General features: G+C 43.9%; 2 protein-coding genes and 1 non-coding gene across 9 annotated transcripts in view; 1 reads left to right on the top strand and 2 right to left on the bottom strand.

Annotated features, from left to right (window-relative positions):
• LOC134730231 (uncharacterized) overlaps positions 1–17,971 on the bottom strand; it is a 76,885-nt gene extending 58,914 nt beyond the window's left edge. For 2 of the 4 annotated variants that reach the window (XM_063603647.1, XM_063603646.1), the window contains exon 1: positions 17,101–17,408. The gene's annotated coding sequence lies outside the window, so the exon portion shown is untranslated. Of the gene's footprint in view, positions 1–17,100; positions 17,409–17,832 lie in introns of those variants that run through there. The other 2 variants (XM_063603645.1, XM_063603648.1) reach the window with 2 other exon arrangements.
• Positions 12,555–12,684, bottom strand: LOC112439727 (small nucleolar RNA SNORA48). The gene has a single exon (XR_003027963.1). It is a non-coding gene; the product is annotated as a small nucleolar RNA SNORA48 (small nucleolar RNA).
• A 21-nt stretch (positions 17,972–17,992) lies between the features above and the next one.
• RNF212 (ring finger protein 212) overlaps positions 17,993–22,456 on the top strand; it is a 66,678-nt gene continuing 62,214 nt past the window's right edge. For all 4 annotated transcript variants that reach the window (XR_008625042.2, XM_008963696.5, XM_034958151.3 and 1 more), the window contains exon 1: positions 17,993–18,229. Coding sequence is in view for 3 of the 4 variants with exons in the window: in XM_008963696.5 (XP_008961944.2) it covers positions 18,121–18,229 (109 nt within the window). In the remaining variant the exon portion in view is untranslated. The remainder of the gene's footprint in view (positions 18,230–22,456) is intronic.

Below are 22,456 nucleotides of genomic sequence, written 5' to 3'. Positions count from 1 at the left end.
AGGGTACCAGGGAGGCCAGGATAGGTGCAGCCTGGTGGACAGCATCTGCATCCCTGGCGCAGCTCCCCTCCCACAGGGTCTAGATGCTCCTGGCACCCAGTGTTTACTGAACACCCAAGAGGAGTAAGGCCTCTACCTGGAGGCTCTGCAAGAACGACATGTGGAGTTGGTTTACAACACACACACACACCCCACATCCAAGTCTGTAGGGAGTAGTGGTGTTGCTTTTGGTGGCCAATGCCCTGAATCTGGGAATCAGCCCTGCTAAATTTTAATCTTGGAGCTGCCACGTATTATCTGGATTTTAGATAAGTCATCTCAGCCTCTTCAGGCCTCAGGCCCCTCCTCTCTAAAATTGGGTATTGTTAGACCTGCTTAACAGGGTTGTGGGGTTAAATGGGAATGTCGCTAGAAAAACTTTGTGAGTTAAAAGCCTAATAATAATGTAAAGAATTATGTATCAAGTACTTACACGGAGCTTCATTTACAAGGTGCTAATCTCTGTGTTAAATAGCACACAACTATTAAGCCACATATTCTTCATACCCTAAGAGAGATGCCATGATTATCCTTGCTTTACTGGTGGGGAAACACACTGAGCAGCTCGGTATCTTGTCCAAGACGGCACAGCTAGTAAGCTCCATCCCAGTTCCTAGCAGCCTCTCTCGCCACGCAGTAAGAAGCAAGACACAGCATCTCATCCGTGGATATCTGCGTTCTGTACAGACACCTCCTGTCACACGATTATTTCATCTACACTGCACTGAGTGCTCCCCCAGGCTTACTCTGCCCAGGAGCAATGCTTCTCTTCTGCCATCTAGTGGCAGCCATGGCGCATGACACCTGAGGGGGCGTGTGCTTAAGGCTGGAGGATCTTGGCAAAATCAAGCAGAAATTCTCTTCCTCCATTCTGATAACTCAAAGTAGTATGCCAGGAATATTGGCATTTTAATGGGAGGAGGGCGGGCAACTGGCACTCACTCATTCAAAATCATTTGCTGAGCATGTACTGTAGGACACACTTTCATTCGTTCCACAAAGATGTATTGAGCCCCTACCAAGGAGCCAAACACCACCCTAGGTTTACTGCCAGGCTCTAGACAGCCAAAGAAACAGGAATAAAATACATTTCCTGCCCTCTAGTACCTTACGGAATACAGACAAGGGGGGCCACCAGAACATGCGGGTATGCTGAAAGATTAGCTCCATATGGGCAAGTGGGGGCAGCAACAAGAGCAAAATCCTATAGAATAAGAGGGGGTGGCCACTGACAGAATAGGGAACCCCACCCATCCCAACAAGCGGGAGCCAGAAAGGGTAAACGTGGGGGGGTTAGGACATTTGCTGGTGAAAAGATGGTGTCTTATTCTGTTTTCTGCTGCTCTGACAGAGTACCACAGCCTTGGCAATTTATAAAGTTTATTTGGCTCACAGTTCTGGAGGCAGGAGAGTCCAAGAGCATGACACCAGCATCTGGCAAGGGTCAGCCCACGGTGGAAGGTCAAGTCAGTGCATGAGACAGAGAGAGAAGTAGGCCAAACTTATCTTTTTGATGAGAACCCCACTCCCACAATGGCTTTAACCCCTTCATGAGAGTGAAGGCTTCATGACCCAATCACTTCTTGAAGACTCCACCCCGAATACTGGTAAAATAGCAATTAAATAGCAACATGAGCTCAGGGGAGCCATTCAAGCCACAGCAGGTGGAGACTCTTACCATTTCCATAAGACACAAGGTAACCATCTGAGAAGTGGGAGTAGGGGCAGGAAAGTACTGAAAGAGGCTAAGGAGAAAAGACACACATGAACCAGTTGTTTTAGAGAATAGTGAGCACAAATAACTGTGATTTTTAGGTGGTGATATATTTGGAAAGTGACTTGGAAAGCCTCGCTGTGCGCTTCTCTCCAGGAACATTCAGCTACTTCAGCAAAGGTGCCTAATCACCTTTAGGGCCTTGTTGCCTGTGTTGCTGAATGCCTCAAATGCACTTTAAAAGAAATGTGTATTCTACTGTATAGGAGAATGTTCTATAAATGGCAAGTAGGTCCTGTTGGTTGATGATGCTGATTAGTTCTTCTACATCCTTGCTGATTTTGTCTAGTTCTATCAAGTACCAAGAGAGGAGTACAGAAGTACCAAGTGTAAACAGGGATGTGTCTACTCCTCCTTTCAGTTGTCAGTTTTACTCCACGTTTTGAAGCTCTCTTGTTTGGTACATTTAGGGTGGTTATGTCTTCTTGGTGAATTGATACCTTTATTATTGTGTAATGTCTCTCTTTATTCTTGGTAATTTTCTTTGCTCTGAAGTGTACTTTTTTTTTTTTTTTTTTTTTAAGTAGGGCCTCACTCTGTTGCCCAGGCTGGAGTACAGTGGTTCAGTCACAGCTCACTGTTAACCTTGAACTCCTAGGTTCAAGGGCTCGTCCCACCTCAGCCTCCTGAGCAGCTAGAATTACTGGTGCATGCCACCACACCTGGCCAACTTTTAATTTTTTTTTGTAGAGACAGGGTTTTGCTATGTTGCCCAGGCTGGTCTTAAACCCTAGCCTCAAGTAATCCTCCTGCCTCGGCCTCCCAAAGCACTGAGATTATAGGTATGAGCCACCACACCCAGCCCTCTGAAGCCTACTTTGTCTGATATTTATATAGGCACTCAAGATTTTTAAAAACCCATGTCAAAGTGGTATATCTTTTTTCATATTTTTACTTTTAACCTGCCTGTAGCACTATATTCAAAGTGATTTTCTTGTACACTGCATTATAATTGGGTCATTTTAAAAATCTATTTTGATAATCTTTGTCTGTTTAGACCACTTACATGTAATGTAATTACAGATGTCAAGATTTAGGTCTGCCGTTTTATTATTTTATTTTTATTCTTTCCCTGTTTTTTTATTCCCGTTTTCCATTTCCTGCCTTCCTGTGGGGTATTTGAACATTTTGTACTACTTTATTTTGATTTACCTATAGTGTTGTTCACTTTATCTTTTTCTATAATTTTTACTTGTGGTTACCCTTGGGATTATCATACACATACTTATCAGTCTAGTAATATCAATATTTTACCATTTCAAGAGAAATACAGAAACCTTACCACCATTTAAGTCCCTTTGCTCTCCCATTCTTTATAACATAGTTGTCTTAAATATTACCTCTGCATACAATGAAAAGCGTATCAGGCATTGTTATAATTTCTTAAAAATTTTTTTTCCATAGGTTACTGGGGAACAGGTGGTGTCTGCTTACGAGTAGCTTCTTTAGTGGTGATTTGTGAGATTTTGGTGCACCCATCACCCAAGCAGTGTACACTGCACTCAATTTGTAGTCTTTTATCCCTCACCTCCTTCTCACCCTTTCCCCCGAGTCCCCGAAGTCCATTATGTCATTCTTATGCCTTTGCATCCTCATAGCTTAGCTTCCACTTATGAGTAAGAACATACAGCGTTTGGTTTTCCATTCTTGAGTTACTTCACTTAGAATAAGTCTCCAATCTCATCCAGGTTGCTGCAAATGCCATTAATTCATTCCGTTTATGGCCGAGTAGTATTCCATCCACCCTGTTTGTGTGCTACCTAGAGGTTAATCTGAAACCTAGGCAGTATTCCACACCATAGTTGAATTCTCAAAGTTTCTGCTTTATTGATTCTGGTCAGTTTCAAGCATGAGCTGCTCAGAGGTGTGCTCCGGACTTCATACACAGAGTTAAAGATCTTTCTCTCCAGTTCTCTCTTCTCTGAAATCCTCCCCAAGTCTCTAGTGTAGAGACACTGACTCTTTATTGTCCTTCACTTAGTGCTCGGTGGGCATGTTGACAGGGTGCCACCCCACAGTCTCCATGCTGAAGCATCCAGTGGGAGGGGTGCAATTTCTTTAAGGTGTTCATCTGGAGTAGGGCAGTAATATAGTTTGGGTATCTGTCCCCACCCAAATCTCATGTTGAATTTTAATCCCCAGTGCTGGAGGTGGAGCCTGGTGAAAGGTATTTGGATCATGGGGGTGGATTCCTCACGAATGGCTTGGGCCATCTCCTTGGTGATAAGTGAGCTCTTACTCTGAGTTCACAAAACATCTGATCACTTAAAAGTAAGTGGCATCTCCCCCCACTCTCTCTCTTGCTTGCTCCTGCTTTTTTTATTTTTTATTGAAACTTTCATTGGTCTTGATGCTCCTCCTTTTGCTATGTTACGGCCTGCTCCTCCTTCACCTTCCACCATGCTTGTCAGCTTCCTGAGGCCTCCCTAGAAGCCAAGCAGATGCCAGCACCATGCCTCCTGTAAAGCCTGCAGAACCATGAGCCAATTAAACCTTTTTTCTCTGTAAATTACCCAGTCTCAGATATTTCTTTATAGCAATGCAAGAACAGCCTAATACAGGGAGGTATACTCAAAGAAGCTTCATCTTGCAGGGCATCCTATTCCAGATCTTTTGGCTGGAGACATTAGGTTCTTTTCAAAATTTTGGTCTGCAATTGTAGGTTGCAGACTGCCATAGCACCCAGACCAGGATATACAGGAGGAAGAAAACAAACAGATAACCCACTGCTGAGTTGTGCTATGAGTCCTGAGGTCCTTGGCCACTCTATCTTCTTTCAGAGTCGTCTGGTAGTTGCTTTATACATTTTGCCCAGGATTTTTAGTTGAAATCAGCAGGAGAAATTGGACAGAATGGACCTATCCCATCTTGTCCAGAACCATCAGTGATACCTTTTTTAAAACCTTCTTAAAATGGATCATACTAAAAAGTACTGAATACACATTACACATATAGTTAACAAACTTTGGGATGGGAAGAGCGGGAGAGATGGGCCAGAACTATTTGAAAGATGCCTTAAGACTGAGGTCACTCTACAGTGCAGGCAGAGCTTGAAAGTTAGTTGCAGCTTTCTTATCCCTGGAAGTGTTCCCTCTAGTTGTCTCCCAGAGAGTACATATTCCATGGGATGCCCTTGTGGCCAATATCCAGCCTCACATTCCCTTCTCAAGCCCTATCAGGGAATTGTCTCTCTCTTGCCTTCCAGGGAGGCACTGTGATAATGGAGCTAGTAGCTCCAGGCTTTGGAATCAGACTGCCTTAGTTCTAATTCTGCCTCTACAACTTCTTGGTTATGTGACTTTATCTGAGAACCAGTTTCCAACCTGTACGATGGGGACATAATACAGAAACCAAGGACTTCATGTCTAAAACACCAAAAGCAATGGCAACAAAAGCCAAAATTGACAAATGGGATCTAATTAAACTAAAGAGCTTCTGCACAGCAAAAGAAACTACCATCAGAGTGAACAGGCAACCTACAGAATGGGAGAAAATTTTTGCAACCTACTCATTGGACAAAGGGCTAATATCCAGAATCTACAATTAACTCAAACAAATTTACAAGAAAAAAACAAACAACCCCATCAAAAAGTGGGCGAAGGATATGAACAGACACTTCTCAAAAGAAGATATTTATGCAGCCAAAAAACACATGAAAGAATGCTCATCATCACTGGCCATCAGAGAAATGCAAATCAAAACCACAATGAGATACCATCTCACACCAGTTAGAATGGCGATCATTAAAAAGTCAGGAAACAACAGGTGCTGGAGAGGATGTGGAGAAATAAGAACACTTTTACACTGTTGGTGGGACTGTAAACTAGTTCAACCATTGTGTAAGTCAGTGTGGCTATTCCTCAGGGATCTAAAACTAGAAATACCATTTGACCCAGCCATCCCATTACTGGGTATATACCCAAAGGATTATAAAACATGCTGCTATAAAGACACATGCACACATGTTTATTGCAGCACTATTCACAATAGCAAAGACTTGGAACCAACCCAAATATCCAACAACGATAGACCAGATTAAGAAAATGTGGCACATATACACCATGGAATACTATGCAGCCATAAAAAAGGATGAGTTCATGTCCTTTGTAGGGACATGGATGAAACTGGAAACCATCATTCTCAGCAAACTATCGCAAGGAAAAAAAACCAAACACCGCATATTCTCACTCATAGGTGGGAATTGAACAATGAGAACACATGGACACAGGAAGGGGAACATCACACACCAGGGACTGTTGTGGTGTGGGGGGAGGGGGGAGGGATAGCATTAGGAGATATACCTAATGCTAAATGACGAATTAATGGGTGCAGCACACCAACATGGCACATGTATACATATGTAACAAACCTGCACGTTGTGCACATGTACCCTAAAACTTAAAGTATAATAATAAAATTTAAAAAATACAATAGTACAGAAACCAACAACTTTTTACAACCTCTACTATTATCACATAGTCTAAGCCACTTAGATTACAATAGTGTCACTGCTTCCACCCTTGACCCTTCTTCATCCTTTTCTCCACATAACAGCAACAATAAGAAACTTAAAAGGAAAGTCACATCATGTCACTTCTCTACCCAATTGCTTCCCCAAATCCTTACAATGGACATCGGGACTCTCTATGATCTGGCCCCTGCTACCTTTTCAACCCCACCTCCTACCATTCTTTCCCTGCTAACCTCACTCCAGCCATTCTGCTGCTCCTTGAATATTCCAAGCATCCTCCTGCCCTCAGGACTTTTGCATATGTCCCTGCACGGAATTTCCTTTCTCCAGATGGAGATAACATAATGTGGTAGTAAGGGAAAAATCACCTCGGTTACTAAAAAGTGTGTGAGTGTATACAGCGGGCCCTCCATATCCACAAATTCTGCATTGGCAGATTCAGCCAAATGCAAATGGAAAATATTTGGGAAAAAATAATAAGAAATAACAATACAACAATAAAAATACAAATAAAAACCCAATACAGTATAACAACTATTTGCACAGCATTTAAGTACTAGGCATTATAAGTAATCTAGTGATTATTTAAAGTATATGGGAGGATGTGCATAGGTTATATGCAAATACTATGCCATTTAGTATAAGGAACTTGCGCATCTGTGGATTTTGGTGTCCTGAGGACGTCCTGGAACCAATCCCTCATGGATACTGAGGCACAACTGTACATATGTATAATTTATACGTGTATCTATATATTTACATATAACACATTTATTCAGTGCTATGTCAAGCACCATTCTAATGGAGCAATTTACAAACATCTGAATCTTCATGACAATAACCCTACATAGGTAAATACTACTTTTTTTTTCTTTTTGAGACAGAGTCTTCCTCTGTCACCCAGGCTGGAGTGCAGTGGCACGATCTTAGCTCACTGCAGCCTCTGCCTCCCACTTCAAGCGGTTCTCATGCCTCAGCCTCCTGAATAGCTGAGATTACAGGCATGCGCCACCACGCCCGGCTAGTTTTTGTATATTTAGTAGAGATGAGGTTTCGCCATGTTGGCCAAGCTGGTCTCAAACTCCTGACCTCAAGTGATCTGCCTGCCTCAGCCTCCCCAAGTGCTGGGATTACAGGCATGAGCCGCCGTGCTCAGCTGGTAAATACTACTTTTATAACGATTTTAGATATAATGAAACTAAAGTATAGAAAAATTAATTTGCCCACATAGCTAGCAAGCAGTAGAGTCAGGATTCAAACCCAGACAGTGTAGTGCCTTTTCTCTCACTTTTATAAAATTTTATAATATTTGTACTTTATAAGCATATATTATAGTTACATAAATCTATACAAGAGTGATGCATGTTAAGTGTTTAGCACAGTGCCTGGCGCATAATATGGGTCCAACAAATGTTACCTGGTTTTCATTCCCACTGTACCTTTCAAGGGCACATGAGGGAAGTTAAGTCATATGATAGCTACCACATACTAATGGGAGATAGCCAGAGACTCCTTCAGATCCAACCTTCAGCAGAAACCTCTGGAGACAATGAAACGGAAGATCTGACATGACTACACTGATATTTTAGCAAGGAATTCTGCTGGAAGTGTATGGGATCAAGTTACAGGAGAAAGAAGTTAAAGCAGGGAGAACTACTGGGGAGGTTTCGGAAAAGGTCCAAGAGTTCCATCTCTTAGTGGCAGCTCACATGGAGTTTACATTCTAGGTGGAAACCTTTCATAGGCTTATTTTCGGCAGTTCTCACAACTGAGATCTGAGAGGGATCGATATTACCCCTATTTTTCTGAATAGGAAATGGAGGCTTGGAGTGGTGAAATTTGTCAAGTTACCTAGTAAACGAGAGTGAGAAATGAAGAACTCAAGTCTTCCTCTATATTCCAGAGTCCTCTACTCTGTTAGATACTTAATCACTAAGCTATAGCTGTTCAGACTAAGAGTGTTTTACGATTTAGGTAAACTGAGAAAGATAAATTCATTTAATTTAACAGTAACATCTAATAAACATTATTACTGTTTCTTACATGTTGTAATGTCTTATATTTTTGAAACAGGGACTTTCAAGATACAGCAATGGGACATAGGCAGACATACGTTCCTTGAATCTGCTCCTGGTTTGGGAATGTTTGTGACTATTACAACTTACAATGATGAGGTAAAACATTCTTTTATACTTTGTTACTAAAATTTTTCATTTGCCAAAAATTCAGGCATCATGTAGCCCAGTTTTAAAATCTCCACAGAAGCACTCACTAACCAGAATTAACAATTTTTAATGCATATAGCACTGAATGATAGCATGACATAAAAACATAGAAAGTGCCTGCCCTCAATGAGCCTATAGTTTAGTTGAGAAGCAGAGACAGGCTTCATAATACAAAAAGCTTGTAAAAAATAAAATGAGGATTCCCAGATTTGTCATCTTCAGGTTTGCTGATCTTGCTAGGCAAAAGGGACCTTAAGACCAAAGCATCCTGTGGTTTTACACCAACCAGGCCCCATCTACTTTGCTGGTGCTGCAGCCCCACCCAAGCACAAGGGTCAGATAAGCCAACTCCTCCCTCCTCCCATTTTGGCATAGGCGTTCTCTAGTAATGCAGCAGCCTCTGGGACTGTCTGGTCTTATATACCTCTTACTCACCAGGAGTTAGCAGAGGAGTACAAAAGTCACCAGGAAATGTGGAAAGAATATGGATTCTGGAGTCAGAATCAAACTCAAGCATGGATTGTCACATATAAGCTAAAACCTTGGACGGGTTATTTGCTTTGATGCTGTTTTCTCATATATACAATGGATATAATAGAGATATCCATCCCCCACCATGTAAGCTCAAGACAATGAATTTCTCAGCCCACTAACTCAAATCTAGTCCTGGAGCTGTGCTCATGGGGTAGCAGAATGGTGGTGGACCAAAGACTTGTAGAATAGAATAGGCCTCTTTCTGGCTGGCAAGAAAAGGGTGCTTGAAGTAGGCAGGACAGGACTCCCATTCTCATGAAACTGGATAACTGGTTGGCCCAAGCTCAGGAAGACACTGTGACACCCCCACTTATGTGGAGACAGAGAGCTGTGCTGAAGACTCCAATCCAGTTGGATTTTTGGACACTTGATTTTCCCCTGTTCAATAGTTATCTCTCGGCACATTTGGCACCTCACTGACAATAATTCCACTGGGACTGTTTTCCTAGCTCCAGCCACTTGTCAAGACAGCTACCCTCTCCTCCCTACACACCCACATCTATGCTTCTAGCCCATACTTTCTGTTCCTTGTAATATCAAACCCCAATTCTATACTTTCCCAATAATCCTTAATGACCATCTGAAAGTGTCTCCAAAGCACATTAAACCCAGAGCCAAATTTTAGTTGGGCCAAAAACTATCACATTAAAACCCATTCACTGTTTTTTTTTAAAACACATAGAAGACTCATTCTTTGAAAATCGAAATTGCCTGAAACAACATCTGAACTCTCTATTCTGTTCCATTGATCTATTTGTCTATTCTTTCACCAATATCACACTGTCTTGATTACTGTAGCTTCATAGTAAATCTTAAGGTTGGTTAGTCTCAGTCCTCTTTTATTCTTCTCCCTCAATATTGTGTTGGCTATTGTGGGTCTTCTGTTTCTCCATATAAATATTAGAATCAGCTTGTCAATATTCACAAAATAGTTTGCTAGAATTGTATTGGGATTCTGTTGAATCTATAGAACAAGTTGGGAAGAACTGAGATTTTGACAATAATAAGTCTTCTTATCTATGAACATGGACTTCTCTCCATTTCTTTCACCAGTTTTGTTTTCCTCATATAGGTCTTGCATATATTGTTAGGTTTATAAATAAGTAATTTGAGGGAGCGTGCTCATGTAAATGATACTGTGCTTTTTATTTCACATTACACTTGTTCATTGTTAGTATATAGGAAAGTGATTCACTTTCTTATATTCATCTTGTATCCTGCAACCTTACTATAATCACTTACTAGTTCTGGCAGTTTGTCAATTCTTTTGGGTTTATACATAAACAGTCATGTCACCTGTGAACAAAGACAGCTTATTTCTTCCTTCCCAAACTCTTTATTTCCTTCTACTGCATTAGCTAGGACTTCCAGTCCACCAAGAAAAGGTTTCTAGTTTCTGACCAGTAAGTGTATTAGCTATAGGTTTTTTGTAGATATTCTTCATCAAATTAAGTTCCCCTGTATTCCTAGTTTGATGCATTTTTATCATAAATGGGTGTTGGCTGTTGTTAAATGCTTTTTCTGCATCTATTGATATGATGGTATGATTTTTCCTTCTTTCACCTATTGATGTGATGAATTACACTAATTGATTTCTAATGTTAAACCAGTCTTGCATATCTGTAATAAGACCCATTTGGTTGTGGTATATAATTCTTTTTACATATTGTTGGATTTTCATTTGCTAATATTTTGTTAAGGGTTTTTGCATCTATCTTCATGAGATATAATGATCAGTAGTTTTCTTATAATGTCTTTGTCTGGTTTTGGTATTAGGGTAATGCTGGCCTCATAAAATGAATCAGGAAGTATTCCTTCTGTGTCTATCTTCTGGAAGAGATTGTAGAGAACTGGCACAATTTCTTCCTTAAATGTTTGTTAGAATTCACCAGTGAACCCATCTGGGCCTGGTGCTTTCTGCTTTGGAAAGTTTCTATTGATTCAACCTCTTACTAGATACAGGCCTATTCAGATTGCCTACTTCTTGTATTTTATTAGATTGCATATTTCAAGGAATTGGTCAGTTTCACCTAGGTTATCAAATTTGTGGGCATGGACTTGTTCACAGTATTCCTTTATTATTCTCTTAATGTCCATGGGATTTGTAATGCCCCTTCTTTTGTTTCTGATTATTTGTAGTTTGTGTCATCTTCATTTTTTTCTTAGCCTGGCTAGAAGCTTTTAAATCTTTTCTAAGAATCAGCTTTTGGTTTTGTTTTTTTCTATTTCTTGTTTTTAATTGATTTCTGCTATAGTTTTTATTATTTTTCTCCTGCTGCTTACTTTGCATTTAATTTTCTCTTCTTTTTCTCGTTTCCTAAGGTGGAAGCTTAGATTATTAATATTAGATCTCGTTTTTTAATACAGTCATCCCTTGGTATTTGTGGGGCATTGGTTCCAGGACTCTCCAAAGATACAAAATTCTGAAGATGCTCAAGTCCCTTATATGAAATGGTGTAGTTTGCAGGTAACTGGTACACATCCTCCCATTAATTTAAATCACCTCTAGATTACTTATATCTAATACAATGTAAATGTTGCATCGTTGTTACGCTGTAGTTTTTCACTTGTATTATTTCTGTCACATATTTTTTTTCAAATATTTTCAATCCATGGCTGGTTTAATCCATGGATGTGAAACCTGGTATTACAGACAGCCAACTGTATATGGATTCAATGCTTTCAATTTCCCTCTAGTCACTGCTTTTATTGCATCCCACAAATTTTGATAAGTTGTAGTTTCATTTTGTCTTGAGATTTCTTCTTTGACCCATGTGTTAATTAGAAGTGTGTTGTTTAATCTCCAAGTATTTTGCGATTTTCCAGCTATCTCTCTGTTACTGATTTCCAGTTTAATTCCATTGAGGCCTGAAAACATACAGTGTATGATTTCTATTATTTTAAATTCTTTAAGGTGTGATATATGGCCCAGAATGTGGTCTATCTTGACGAATGTTCCATGTGAACTTGAGAAAAATGTGTCCTCTGCTATCATTGGATAAAGTAATCATAGGTGTCAATTATCTCCAGTCAACTGATGGTGCCACTGAGTTCAATGATGTCCTTACTAATTTTGGCCTGCAGGATCTGTCCATTTCTGACAGAAGGGGCTGAAAACTCCAACTATAATAAAGTGTTCATTTATTTTTTCCTTGCAGTTCTATCAGGCTTTACTTCACATATTTTCATGCTCTATTGTCAGGTGCATACACGTTAAGGATTGTTGTCTCCTTAGAGAATTCACCCTTCTATCATTATGTATTGCTCCATTATGTAATTATCCCTGATAATTTCCATTGCTTCTGAAGTCTACTTTGCCTGAAATTAATACAGCTACTCCAGCCTTCTTTTGATTAAGGTTACCATGATGTATCTTTCCCTATCCCTTCACTTTTAATCTATGTGTCTTTACATTTCAAATGATTTTATTATAGACAACATATAATTGGGTCTCATTTTTTGATCCACTCTATTTCTTAACTGGTGTATTTAGACCATTGACGTTTTTTTTCCATGTGTCTAAGGCATGAACCAGGTATAGGTACAGATCAAAAGTCAAGCTGGGATGAACAAAGGGTTGCTTTGTCCCTGGCTAATATGGGCACCACCAACTAGGTGCCACTCTACCCAGGCCAAGGACACAGACCATTAACATTTAAAGTGATGATTTATATAGCTGGATTAGTATCTGCCATATTTGTTACCATTTTCTATTCATTGCCCTCATTATTTTTTTCTTCTCCTCTTTTTCATGCCTTTTGTGGTTTTAATTGAGCATTTTCTGTGATTCCATTCTGTTAGCATATGAAGTTGCCCTAGAGTTTGCCATATATATTCACAACTAGTCCAAGTCGAATTTCAAATAACACTATACACTACCACTTCACAGAAAGTGCCTTTTTTTTTTTTTTGAGATGGAGTCTTACTCTGTCACCCAGGCTGCCGTGAACTCAGCTCACTATAACCTCTGCCTCCCAGGTTCAAGCAATTCTCCCTGCCTCAGCCTTCTGAGTAGCTGGAATTACAGGCACCCACCACCATGCCTGGCTAATTTTTTTTTGCATTTTTTAGTAGAGACAGGGTTTCACCATGCTGGCCAGGCTGGTCTTGAACTCCTGACCTCAGGTGATCCACCCGCCTCAGCCTCTCAAAGTGCTGGGATTATAGGTGTGAGCCACCATGCCCAGCCGCAAGTGCCTTTTATTAACAAAATATTCCTAATTCTTCCCCGCTGCCCCTGATTTTATCATGGCTTTCATTAATTTCACTTACAGGTAAACTATGACCATTCGATACATTGTTGCTATTATCTTGAATAAAGTGATATTTCTTAGGTCAGTTAAGAATAAGAAAATAGAAAGTTTTAATTTTACCTCCACTTTTCTAATGCTCTTCCTTTATGCAGATTTGAGTTTCTGACCTACATCATTTTCCTTCTTTCTGAAGAACGTCTTTTAACACTTCTTACAAGGCAGATCTACCACCAAAAAATTCCTTCAGTTTTTACTTGAGAAAGGCTTTATTCCCTCTTATCTCTTGCAGGATAATTTTGCAGGATACCAAAGTCTAGGTTGGTCATTTTTTTATTCCCAATACATTAAATATTTCACTCTACTCTCTTCTTGCTTGCATAGCTTCTGAGGACAGGTCAGATGCAACTTTTACGTTTGCTACTCTGTAAGTAAGGTTCTCCCCCCTCCGGCTGCTCAAGATTTTCTTATTTGTGTTTGCTTCTCTGCAGTTTTAATGAGATTCCTAGGTGTAGCTTTTTGGTTTCATCTTGGGGTTGAGGGAGTGAAAGGATTAATCCTGCTTGGTATACTCTGAGCTTCCTGAATCTATGGCTTGGTATCTGACATTAATTTGGGAAAAATTCTCAATAATTATTGCTTCAAATATTTCTTCTTTTCTCTGTTTCTCCTCCATCTGGTACTCCCATTATGTGTCCAGTTACACCTTTTGTAGTTGTCCCACAGTTCTTGGATATTCTGTGGGACAAAAGTTGTCCATACTATCCCTGGATACTTTTAAATCTTTGTCAATCTGACAATGAACAAGGGCTATCTTACTGTAGTTTGAATTTTTTAATTACTAGCAAGGCTGAATATTTTTCATGTTTATTAGCCATTTGATTTCTTGTTTAGGAATGGCACAATTTTTTACTAGATAATTTATAGAGATTTATTTTTACGAATGGAAACTAGAAAATAATAAACTCAATTTATGGAAATCCTTAATCCTAGGTAATATTGTCGAAGCTATACGGCCCGCAAGGGACATTCTATTTTACTTCACATTCACCTGGTGAACACACCATTTGCTTAGAATCTAATTCTACAAGGCTTGTGTCATTTGGAGGGAGTAGGCTGGTGAGTATATGCTTCCCATGTCCTTGTTGATGAACACAGCATCAGCACTATTCAAGCATGACATTAGTATGCAGAACCATTACACTCAAACTGGCTAGAAACTTATTAAAGTCCTATGCCCAGATCTCAGCGCAGCAACCAAAGAGGGAGCTGGAGAGCTTGGAAGGGGTTCAAAGGAGAGCCATGAAGTTGATTAAAGGGTTTGAAAAATAAGAGCTGTGAGGGAAGGTTAAAAGAGCTGTGATTATTGAGGCTTGAAAAGAAGTGAAGGCTGAAGGGTGAATAAATAATGGAATTCTAATAAATAAAACTCTTACATGGTAGATGGTGACTGGCTATTTTCTAAATGTGTTCGGAACTGATGAAAACAATTTGTACTTTAGCTTAAGAAATTTAGTTATATGTAAAGAAAATTTCCCTCCGAACATTAATCAAATTTTCTCCACACCAAAGTCATTTACCTAATAGTTAATTTCATGTTCAGGAAGGTATAAATATACTATAAGGTCAGTAATTTACCATTGAATGCATTATTATTACAAGAAAGACTACCAAGTAGAATAAGAAAGAGTGGCAGTGAGGGAAAAAAGGGAGCTGAAGAGTGAAGCAGTGCCCTGCTTATGAAAAGGGGGAAGGGAGAAAAAGGAAGGACGAGGATACAAGAGTGAGAAAGTAAGGAAAAAGAGTGGAGCTGTTTTTAAAAACATGCCGTTTTATCCTTTTTACTGTTTGTACAGCGGATCCACCTAGATATTCGAGTTGGAGAACACGACCTTGATGCGGCCATTGCTCAAGCAAAGGACAAAGTTAATGAACTTACCTTCAAGCTTGAACATCTAATTGAACAAATTGAGCAAATAGTCAAAGAACAAAACTATCAAAGGGTCAGTCTGCCTATTCAGCTTATTTTATCTCTTGCTACCAGCAACGCATTTCTCAACACAAAGCCCCTGGACCAAGGAAAGAGTGAACTGCCTGTTCCTCACTTTCTCTCTGAGGTAGAACGGTGTGGATTCACAGGGACTAGAGAGAGCAATTTTTCTTCACTCTGTCGGCTGGACTATGAACTCCTCTAGGAAAGAGAATTTCAGTTCATTCATCTTTTTATGCCCTGTGCCTAACGAAGTCCCCAGTAGCACAGGGTGTGAGCTTGCAGAATGAATAAATGCTTCCAAATGCATCCCATGTATTTGTAGAGGCTCACGTATGCACACTTTCCAAATCACAATTTTATTCTTATGACATTAGGTGCTTTTTGAGTCACTACACTAAGTGGATATTGGTCAGATATGGGCTTAAATCTCAACTACCTGTCAGTAATCTGTGTCATCTCTAAGCTTCAGTTTCCTTAACAGGAAGATAAGGACAGGTGTGACAAGCAAATAAGGCATGCAAGTGCTTGGCCTAATGCCTGGCATAAAGGCTGGACTCAAATGATGAAATCTACCACTATTGGATAATATTCGCTTTGCCTGATGGTAGCAAATAAAATATACGAATAGGTCAAATTCCTGATATTTTACACCAAAATACAAAACCATCTTTTTTAAGGTTGATTTTTACTCTCTTATACTTGGCTAAGCAATAGATTCTGGTTTAGAAAAGCAGACTGCACGGATACGTTGGTGTAAGATATTAATTGGGTAATATTAAATACTTTGAATGCCCACAACAACCCTCCCCTCAAAATCGTGAGTTAAGTACTTTATGACACTAAACCTATTTCTTTTCCGCATAGGACCGTGAAGAAAATTTTCGAACGACCAGTGAAGATACAAATAGCAATGTTTTATGGTGGGCTTTTGCACAAATACTAATCTTTATCTCAGTCGGAATTTTCCAAATGAAGTACCTGAAAGACTTCTTTATAGCTAAGAAGATTGTTTAAAATATTATCAATAAGGACAAATAATCTGCATAATGTTTGAGTTAATAAATCAAAATACCTGCATATATGTGTATTATTCTTATGATTTCAAAGATACCAGAGATTGAGATTAACGTTATATCATTATAACATTGATAGAATGCTTTTATAATGCAGCTTCTGAATTTGATAGATTAGGCACCTCATCCTAGTCTTAAACTTATTTTTGAGACTGAGTCTCGCTCTGCTGCACAGGTGCCGTCAGGCTCACCACAGGCTCGATCTCCAGGGCCCAAGCAATCCTCCCACCTCAGCCTCCCGAGTAGCTGGGACCCCAGGGGCCCACCACCACACCCAGCTAATTTTTGTATTTTTTGTAGAGACGGGGTTTTGCCACGTTGCTGGTCTTGCTATTTTAAACTTGGTAGAGATCAGCACTATCTAACAGAAATAAAAGTGGGCTACATACATAATTCTAATTTGCTGTTGTTGTTGTTGAGACGAAGTCTCACTCTGTTGCCCAGGCTGGAGTGCAGTGGTGTGATTTCGGCTCACTGCAACCTCCGCCTCGTTCAAGCGATTCTCCTGCCTCAGCCTCCGGAGTAGCTGGGATTACAGGCGTGAGCTACCGCACCCAGCCCATACGTAATTCTAAGTTTTCTAGTCTCCACACTGAAAAGGATTTTTTGAAAGGGTAAAATCAACGCTACTGATATATATTTAACCTAATATATCAAAAATATCATGTTAACATGTAATCAATATAAAATTACTAAGAAGGTTTTCATACGAGGCCCTGGAAACAGCTGTATTTTACTCACATCTTTCGGGGCGCAGGGGTCATTTGGCCCGCAGCTACCGGGAGCGCTCACCCTGCGCTCTCCCGGCACAAGCACTTGCCTGAGCCTTTCGATCCGAGCTTTGCAGCGTCCCAGCGGGTGGAAACTCTCAATACCACGCAGAAGACAATTTTATAAAAAGTCACTTCCCCATGCTGGAAGCTGGAAGCAGCAGAGGTCCTTCCCGAGCTACGCCTTCCGTTTCAGAGGGAAGCAGGCTCAGGCCTCCCGTGCTGAGGTGTCTGCGCCAGCGGCCACCTGGACACTAGCCCCAAAGCGTGCAGCGCGGCCTGGCCCCCACCCCCACCTGCCCCCCCCACCACCCCCACCGCCTCATCACACCCCCCCCACCGCCTCATCACACCCCACCCCCACCGCCTCACGCCCCCACACCCACCCCAACTCCCACATCCCCACTCCCGCTCCCACCCCAACTCCCACACCCACTTATCCCTCCCTCCCTCCTATCCCGCTCCCCGGGCCCCCAGGGCCCCCACGCCCACTCTCCCCTACTCCTCCGCTGCCTCGCCCAGCGCACTACCCTGGCCGCCCTGGCCTCCGGCCCAGCTCCCGGCCCTCAAGGTGGGCCTGGCCCGCATCCCCCGCCCTCGGCGCTCCCCCTCCCCCTCCCTCACTGCTGTCGCGCCGCGACGCCTCCTCAGCGCAGCCGCCATTCCCCGCGCCCGCCACCCAGGCCCGGCTTCCACAAAACACCTGAGGACCGCAAAGACAGGGGCGGGACGTTGGTGCTCGCGGTGCGTTCCTCCGCCTACTCCAGCCCAAACGACCTGGGAGACGAGTCAGACGCGCCCTCCCGGGTGCTGCGGGACAACCCGCGAGGTTGGCGGGAGGGCGCGAGCTCCAGTGCGCGGACGCAGTGCTGCCGTCGACTTTGCGCAGGCGCAGAGCTGCCCGCCCTCGGGCCCTGCGCGGGGAGGCTGGTCCCAACCTTGCGTGGGCTTCGCGTGGGCCCGGCCTCGCCGCTGCAGTCGCCCGCCTGGCATGGCCAACTGGGTGTTCTGTAATCGCTGCTTCCAGCCGCCCCACAGGACGTCGTGCTTCAGCCTCACCAACTGCGGGCACGTGTACTGCGACGCCTGCCTCGGCAAAGGTCAGGGCTTCCCGAACGCAGGCTGGAGAGGGGAGGGGAGCGGCAAGGGGGTCAGGGAACTCCGGGGGATGGGGGGCTTGGGTGGGAGGGCCATGGGGGCACGTGGGGGGCTGCGGAGGAGAGAGGGCGCGTGGAGAAGGGGGAGGGGGCAGGGGGAGGGGGATGCCAGGGGAGAGGCCGCGAGGAGCAGGGGAACTCTGAGGGGAGGGGGACCTGGGGTGGAGGGGGCGCGTGGGGGGCCGAGGGGGAGAGACGGCGCATGGAGCGGGGGGGGCATGGGGGGGTGAGGGGCCGCGGAGGTAGGGGTATTCGGAGGAGGGGCCACCGGGGAGTGGGGGCCGCGGGCGTGATGAGGGGCCCCTGGGGAGAGGGGGACACTGGAGAAGCGGTGGGGAGGGAGCGGGGGAGTGAGGGGCTGCGGGAGGGTGGGGAAAGAGGCGACGCCGGAGGTGGTGGGGGGCTGCAGGGAGGAAGGGGACGCCAGAGGAGGGGGGCAAGGTGGGGGATGTGAGGGGTCAAGGCTGGGGGGGGGAAGGGGGATACCGAGGAGATGGGGGGAGGGGAGACGCCAGGGGAGGAGGGCGTGGGGGAGGGTCCGCAGGCAGGAAGGGGCCGTGGGGGGGAGGGGCCGCCGGGGGGAGCGGGCTGCAAGATGAGGGGGACACAGGGGTCGGGCCACGAGTCCTGTCAGTCGGGGGCTCTGGCTTGCAGGCTGCGGGTCCGCCTGGAGGACCTGGGGGAGAAGCGGGCAGGCGGCAACCTTAACGCTAGTGGAGGACTCTGGCCCTATTCCATGGGCAGCGGGGGGCCCTGGTGTCAAGTGGACAGTCGCATTGTCAGGGAGGCGTTTTTCTTTCTGTGAAAATTTTGTGTTGAACTGATGTTTATGCAAAAACACAGTGAGCTTTTACCAAGCGAACTTCCCCGTGAAAGCAGCCAGCTGGGTGCCGGTGGCTCACAGCCCTCCAGCCCCAGGGGACGCCAGCTGCGCTGACCTCCATCCTCGGAGTCGGCCTTAGGCCCATGGGGCCTTGGTGAATGCAGCCCTCCAACCAGCCCTACAGCAAAGCCGCTTTCTGTGGCTCCCCATCTTTCTTCCTTTTTCTCCCTTCCTTCTCTTTGCCTCTTTCAAGGCAGAGCTCAGCTTTGTCGCCCAGGCTGGAGTTCGGTGGCGGGATCTCGGTTTACTGCAGCCTCCGCCTCCCAGGCTCAAGTGATTCTCCTACCTCAGCCTCCAGGGTAGCCAGGGCTACAGGCATGTGCAGCCACGCACCCCTGATTTTTTTAATTTTTCACAGAGATGGGGTCCCTTTGTTGCCCAGGATGGTCTCCAATTCCTGTCCTCTAACAATCACCCGCCTTGGCCTCCCGAAGTGTGGGATTAGCAAAGTTCATCATTGTATTTGTATGTAACTGTAGTTCATCTACTTTCATTGTTGTGTGGTATTCCATTGTATGGATACACCCCAAGTTACTCATCGTTTCCACTGTCCATGGCCCTTTGGGTTGTTTGCAGATTTGGCTGCAGAAATAGTGCTGCTGTGAATCTTCTTGCTCCTGTCTTCGGTGATCTTAGGTACACATTTCTGTTGGGTGTGTAACCTAGGAGTGGAGTTGTTGATTTCAGGTGTGTATTTAAAAACAAAAGTGTCTCGGGCAGCCGGGTGAAAAGTAGATTGGAGGGAGATAGAAACTGTGGGAGAGACTGCAGCTGAGCACATGAGAGGTGATGGGGAGAAGTGATAGGTTCAGGAGAAGTTAGGTAGATTCAGCAGACATGAGTCGGAGACAAGGTCTAGAGAACTGGACAGGGTTTCACTGCTAGACAAAACACTGGAGAGGAGCCCAGCGGGAGGGAACCCAGCAGGGTGGGGCACAGCAGGGTGGGGTGCAGGGCCCCTGAGCTCATGTCTGGACACGGCCTGTATCCTGTGAGAGCCATCCAGGGGAAGACAAGAGGCAGTTGCACATGTGGGTCCGGAACTCAAGACAGCCAGGAACACATTTGGGGAGCGATTAATACGGGATAATAATCCTATAATCCTAGATATTGGAGTGTGGAGAGCCCCAAAGGTGAAGGAAACTAGAAGAGACTATCTAGTTGGAAAGAGCATTTGTTGAAGGAGGTAAAGAAGATGTCAGGTGAAAAAGAGATGTTGATGAACTGGACATCCCAGTGAAGTCAAGGAATTGGTGTTTGAAAGTGTCCGTTGGACCAGTGAGGAGGGCACTGGTGACCCAAGATAATGTTCCCCGAAGATAACATTGTTAGGAATGATGGAGACGCGTGTGCCTTCGTGGTGCTGGGAAGTGTGAAGACAGGGCTCAGAGTGTCATAGCTTTTGAGGTCAGCATACTCTGCGTTGGCAGGTGACTGGTTAAGGGCCTGGGGCAGGTATAGATTCACAGGTTTGCCTAGCTCTTAAAGCCTGAGGTCAACACAGATTCCAGTAGTCTGAGTGCATTCCTCCAAAAAGCCACAGATGCTGCATGTCGGGACCACACCAAATCCAAAGACACACAAAAAAATGGTGAAAAGGGGTGGAGGCTCTGGGCAGAGCCCTGACTGTAGCTCTGTAGCTGTCCAGTGGTGTGTCACTCAGAGGGAAGCCCTTGTTTAGCTCTGGTATATATCCTTCCAAGCATTTCCTATAGATGCAGATTTTTAAAGCAAAAGCAATACAGTGTGTCTACCATTCAGTAATCTGCTTTTATTACTTACTCAAACATGGACCTCCTTCCGTGTTAAAATAAGTCTGTATCATCATTCTTAAGGTTGCATGATACATCTTTTGGCTATCATACCATAATATAGTTTCTGCTGTTTTGCTATGAGACACCACTTGTTCTCTTACTCGATTTTTTTCCTTGGAATATATTCTTCGGGGTGGAGTGGCTAGGCTGCGGGTGTGCACATGAAAAACTGACCCAAATGTGACCCAAACAGGCACAAAGGAAGTGCCTGTTTCTATTCCCTGTAGTGACACGTGAGCACCTGTTGTTTTCTCCTCTTTGGTGTCTCTTACTAGTGACCTTGACCTTCATTTTGTGTGTTTATTGGCTGTTTGCATTTTTTCCTATGCCTATTCAGGTCTCCTCGTAGCCTTTTATTGAGGTGTTTCTTTTTAATTGACTAGTGAGCACTATTTATAGATCAGGCATCAATCCCTTTGTCCTTTGGCCGCACGTGATTTCCTCTCTGTCATGTCTGTTAATCCTCCTCCCTTGTGAGAACTTTTCGATTTTTATGAGTCGGCTCTGTTAATCTTTTACTGCGTGACTCCTAGCTGTGATGGTGCATAAGAGGAATTTTCTTGCTGCAGAATTTGCACTTAAAGAGCTAGAAGGGAGGGGACCTACTGTCAAGGGTAGATGTTTTTAGCATGAGGGCAACTTGAAGAAGAGAGGAAAGGAGACAATTCTGGAGGCTGTTAGAAGGGGACCCCCTCACCCCACAGTAGGACACCATTCTGTGTGCTGGGAGCTGCAGACACTGAGGCGAGTCTGGATACACAAGTGAAAGCCTGGGCTTGGGCTGGAAGAGATGCTGCCTCCAAGGCAGAAAGGAAGGAGGTAGCGTGAAGTGGGTTGTTCTGTGGTGGGTCAGTGTAGAGGAGAGGGCAGAGAAATTGAGGTAGGTCATGAGCCAGGGCTGCTTCTGAGTACATGATATGAGGGCCCTGGTTTGAACAGCCCCATGGGGAATGGGGCAGAAAATACCCAGGAAAAGCAGGATTGCCCAGCAGTGTTGCTGACTCAGCCGCGTTGGAATCCTCAAGTCTGTGAATCCACCTCTCACTTAAGGGATGTTTTTTTCCTAGTTCTTAGCTGCACTGGCCCAGAGGAGGGGACAAAGCCACCGGGCTTGTTCAGGTTTGGACCTGATGTCCTCCCTGGAATGACAGGAGTGTGAAGGCTCATAGTGCCTGGTCAGCCCTGGGCTCCAAGTTGACTAGTGAGAAAATCAAGCTTGAGGTTCATTTTGAATAGTTAAAAATTTTAGATTAAGATATCACTATAAAGCCTAATCATAGGCTGGGCATGGTGGCTCATGCCTATAATCCCAGCACTTTGAGAGGCCGATGTGGGCGGATCACCTGAGGTCAGGAGTTCAAGACCAGCCTGGCCAACATGGCAAAACCCTGTCTCTACTAAAAATACAAAAATTAGCCTGGTGTGGTGGCAGGCACCTGTACGCCCAGTCACTTGGGAGCCTGAGGCATGAGA

This window comes from Pan paniscus, chromosome 3, assembly GCF_029289425.2.
Source record: "Pan paniscus chromosome 3, NHGRI_mPanPan1-v2.0_pri, whole genome shotgun sequence".
In the NCBI taxonomy this organism is placed as follows: Eukaryota; Metazoa; Chordata; class Mammalia; order Primates; family Hominidae; genus Pan; species Pan paniscus.
This window is presented reverse-complemented; position numbering and strand designations above follow the sequence as displayed.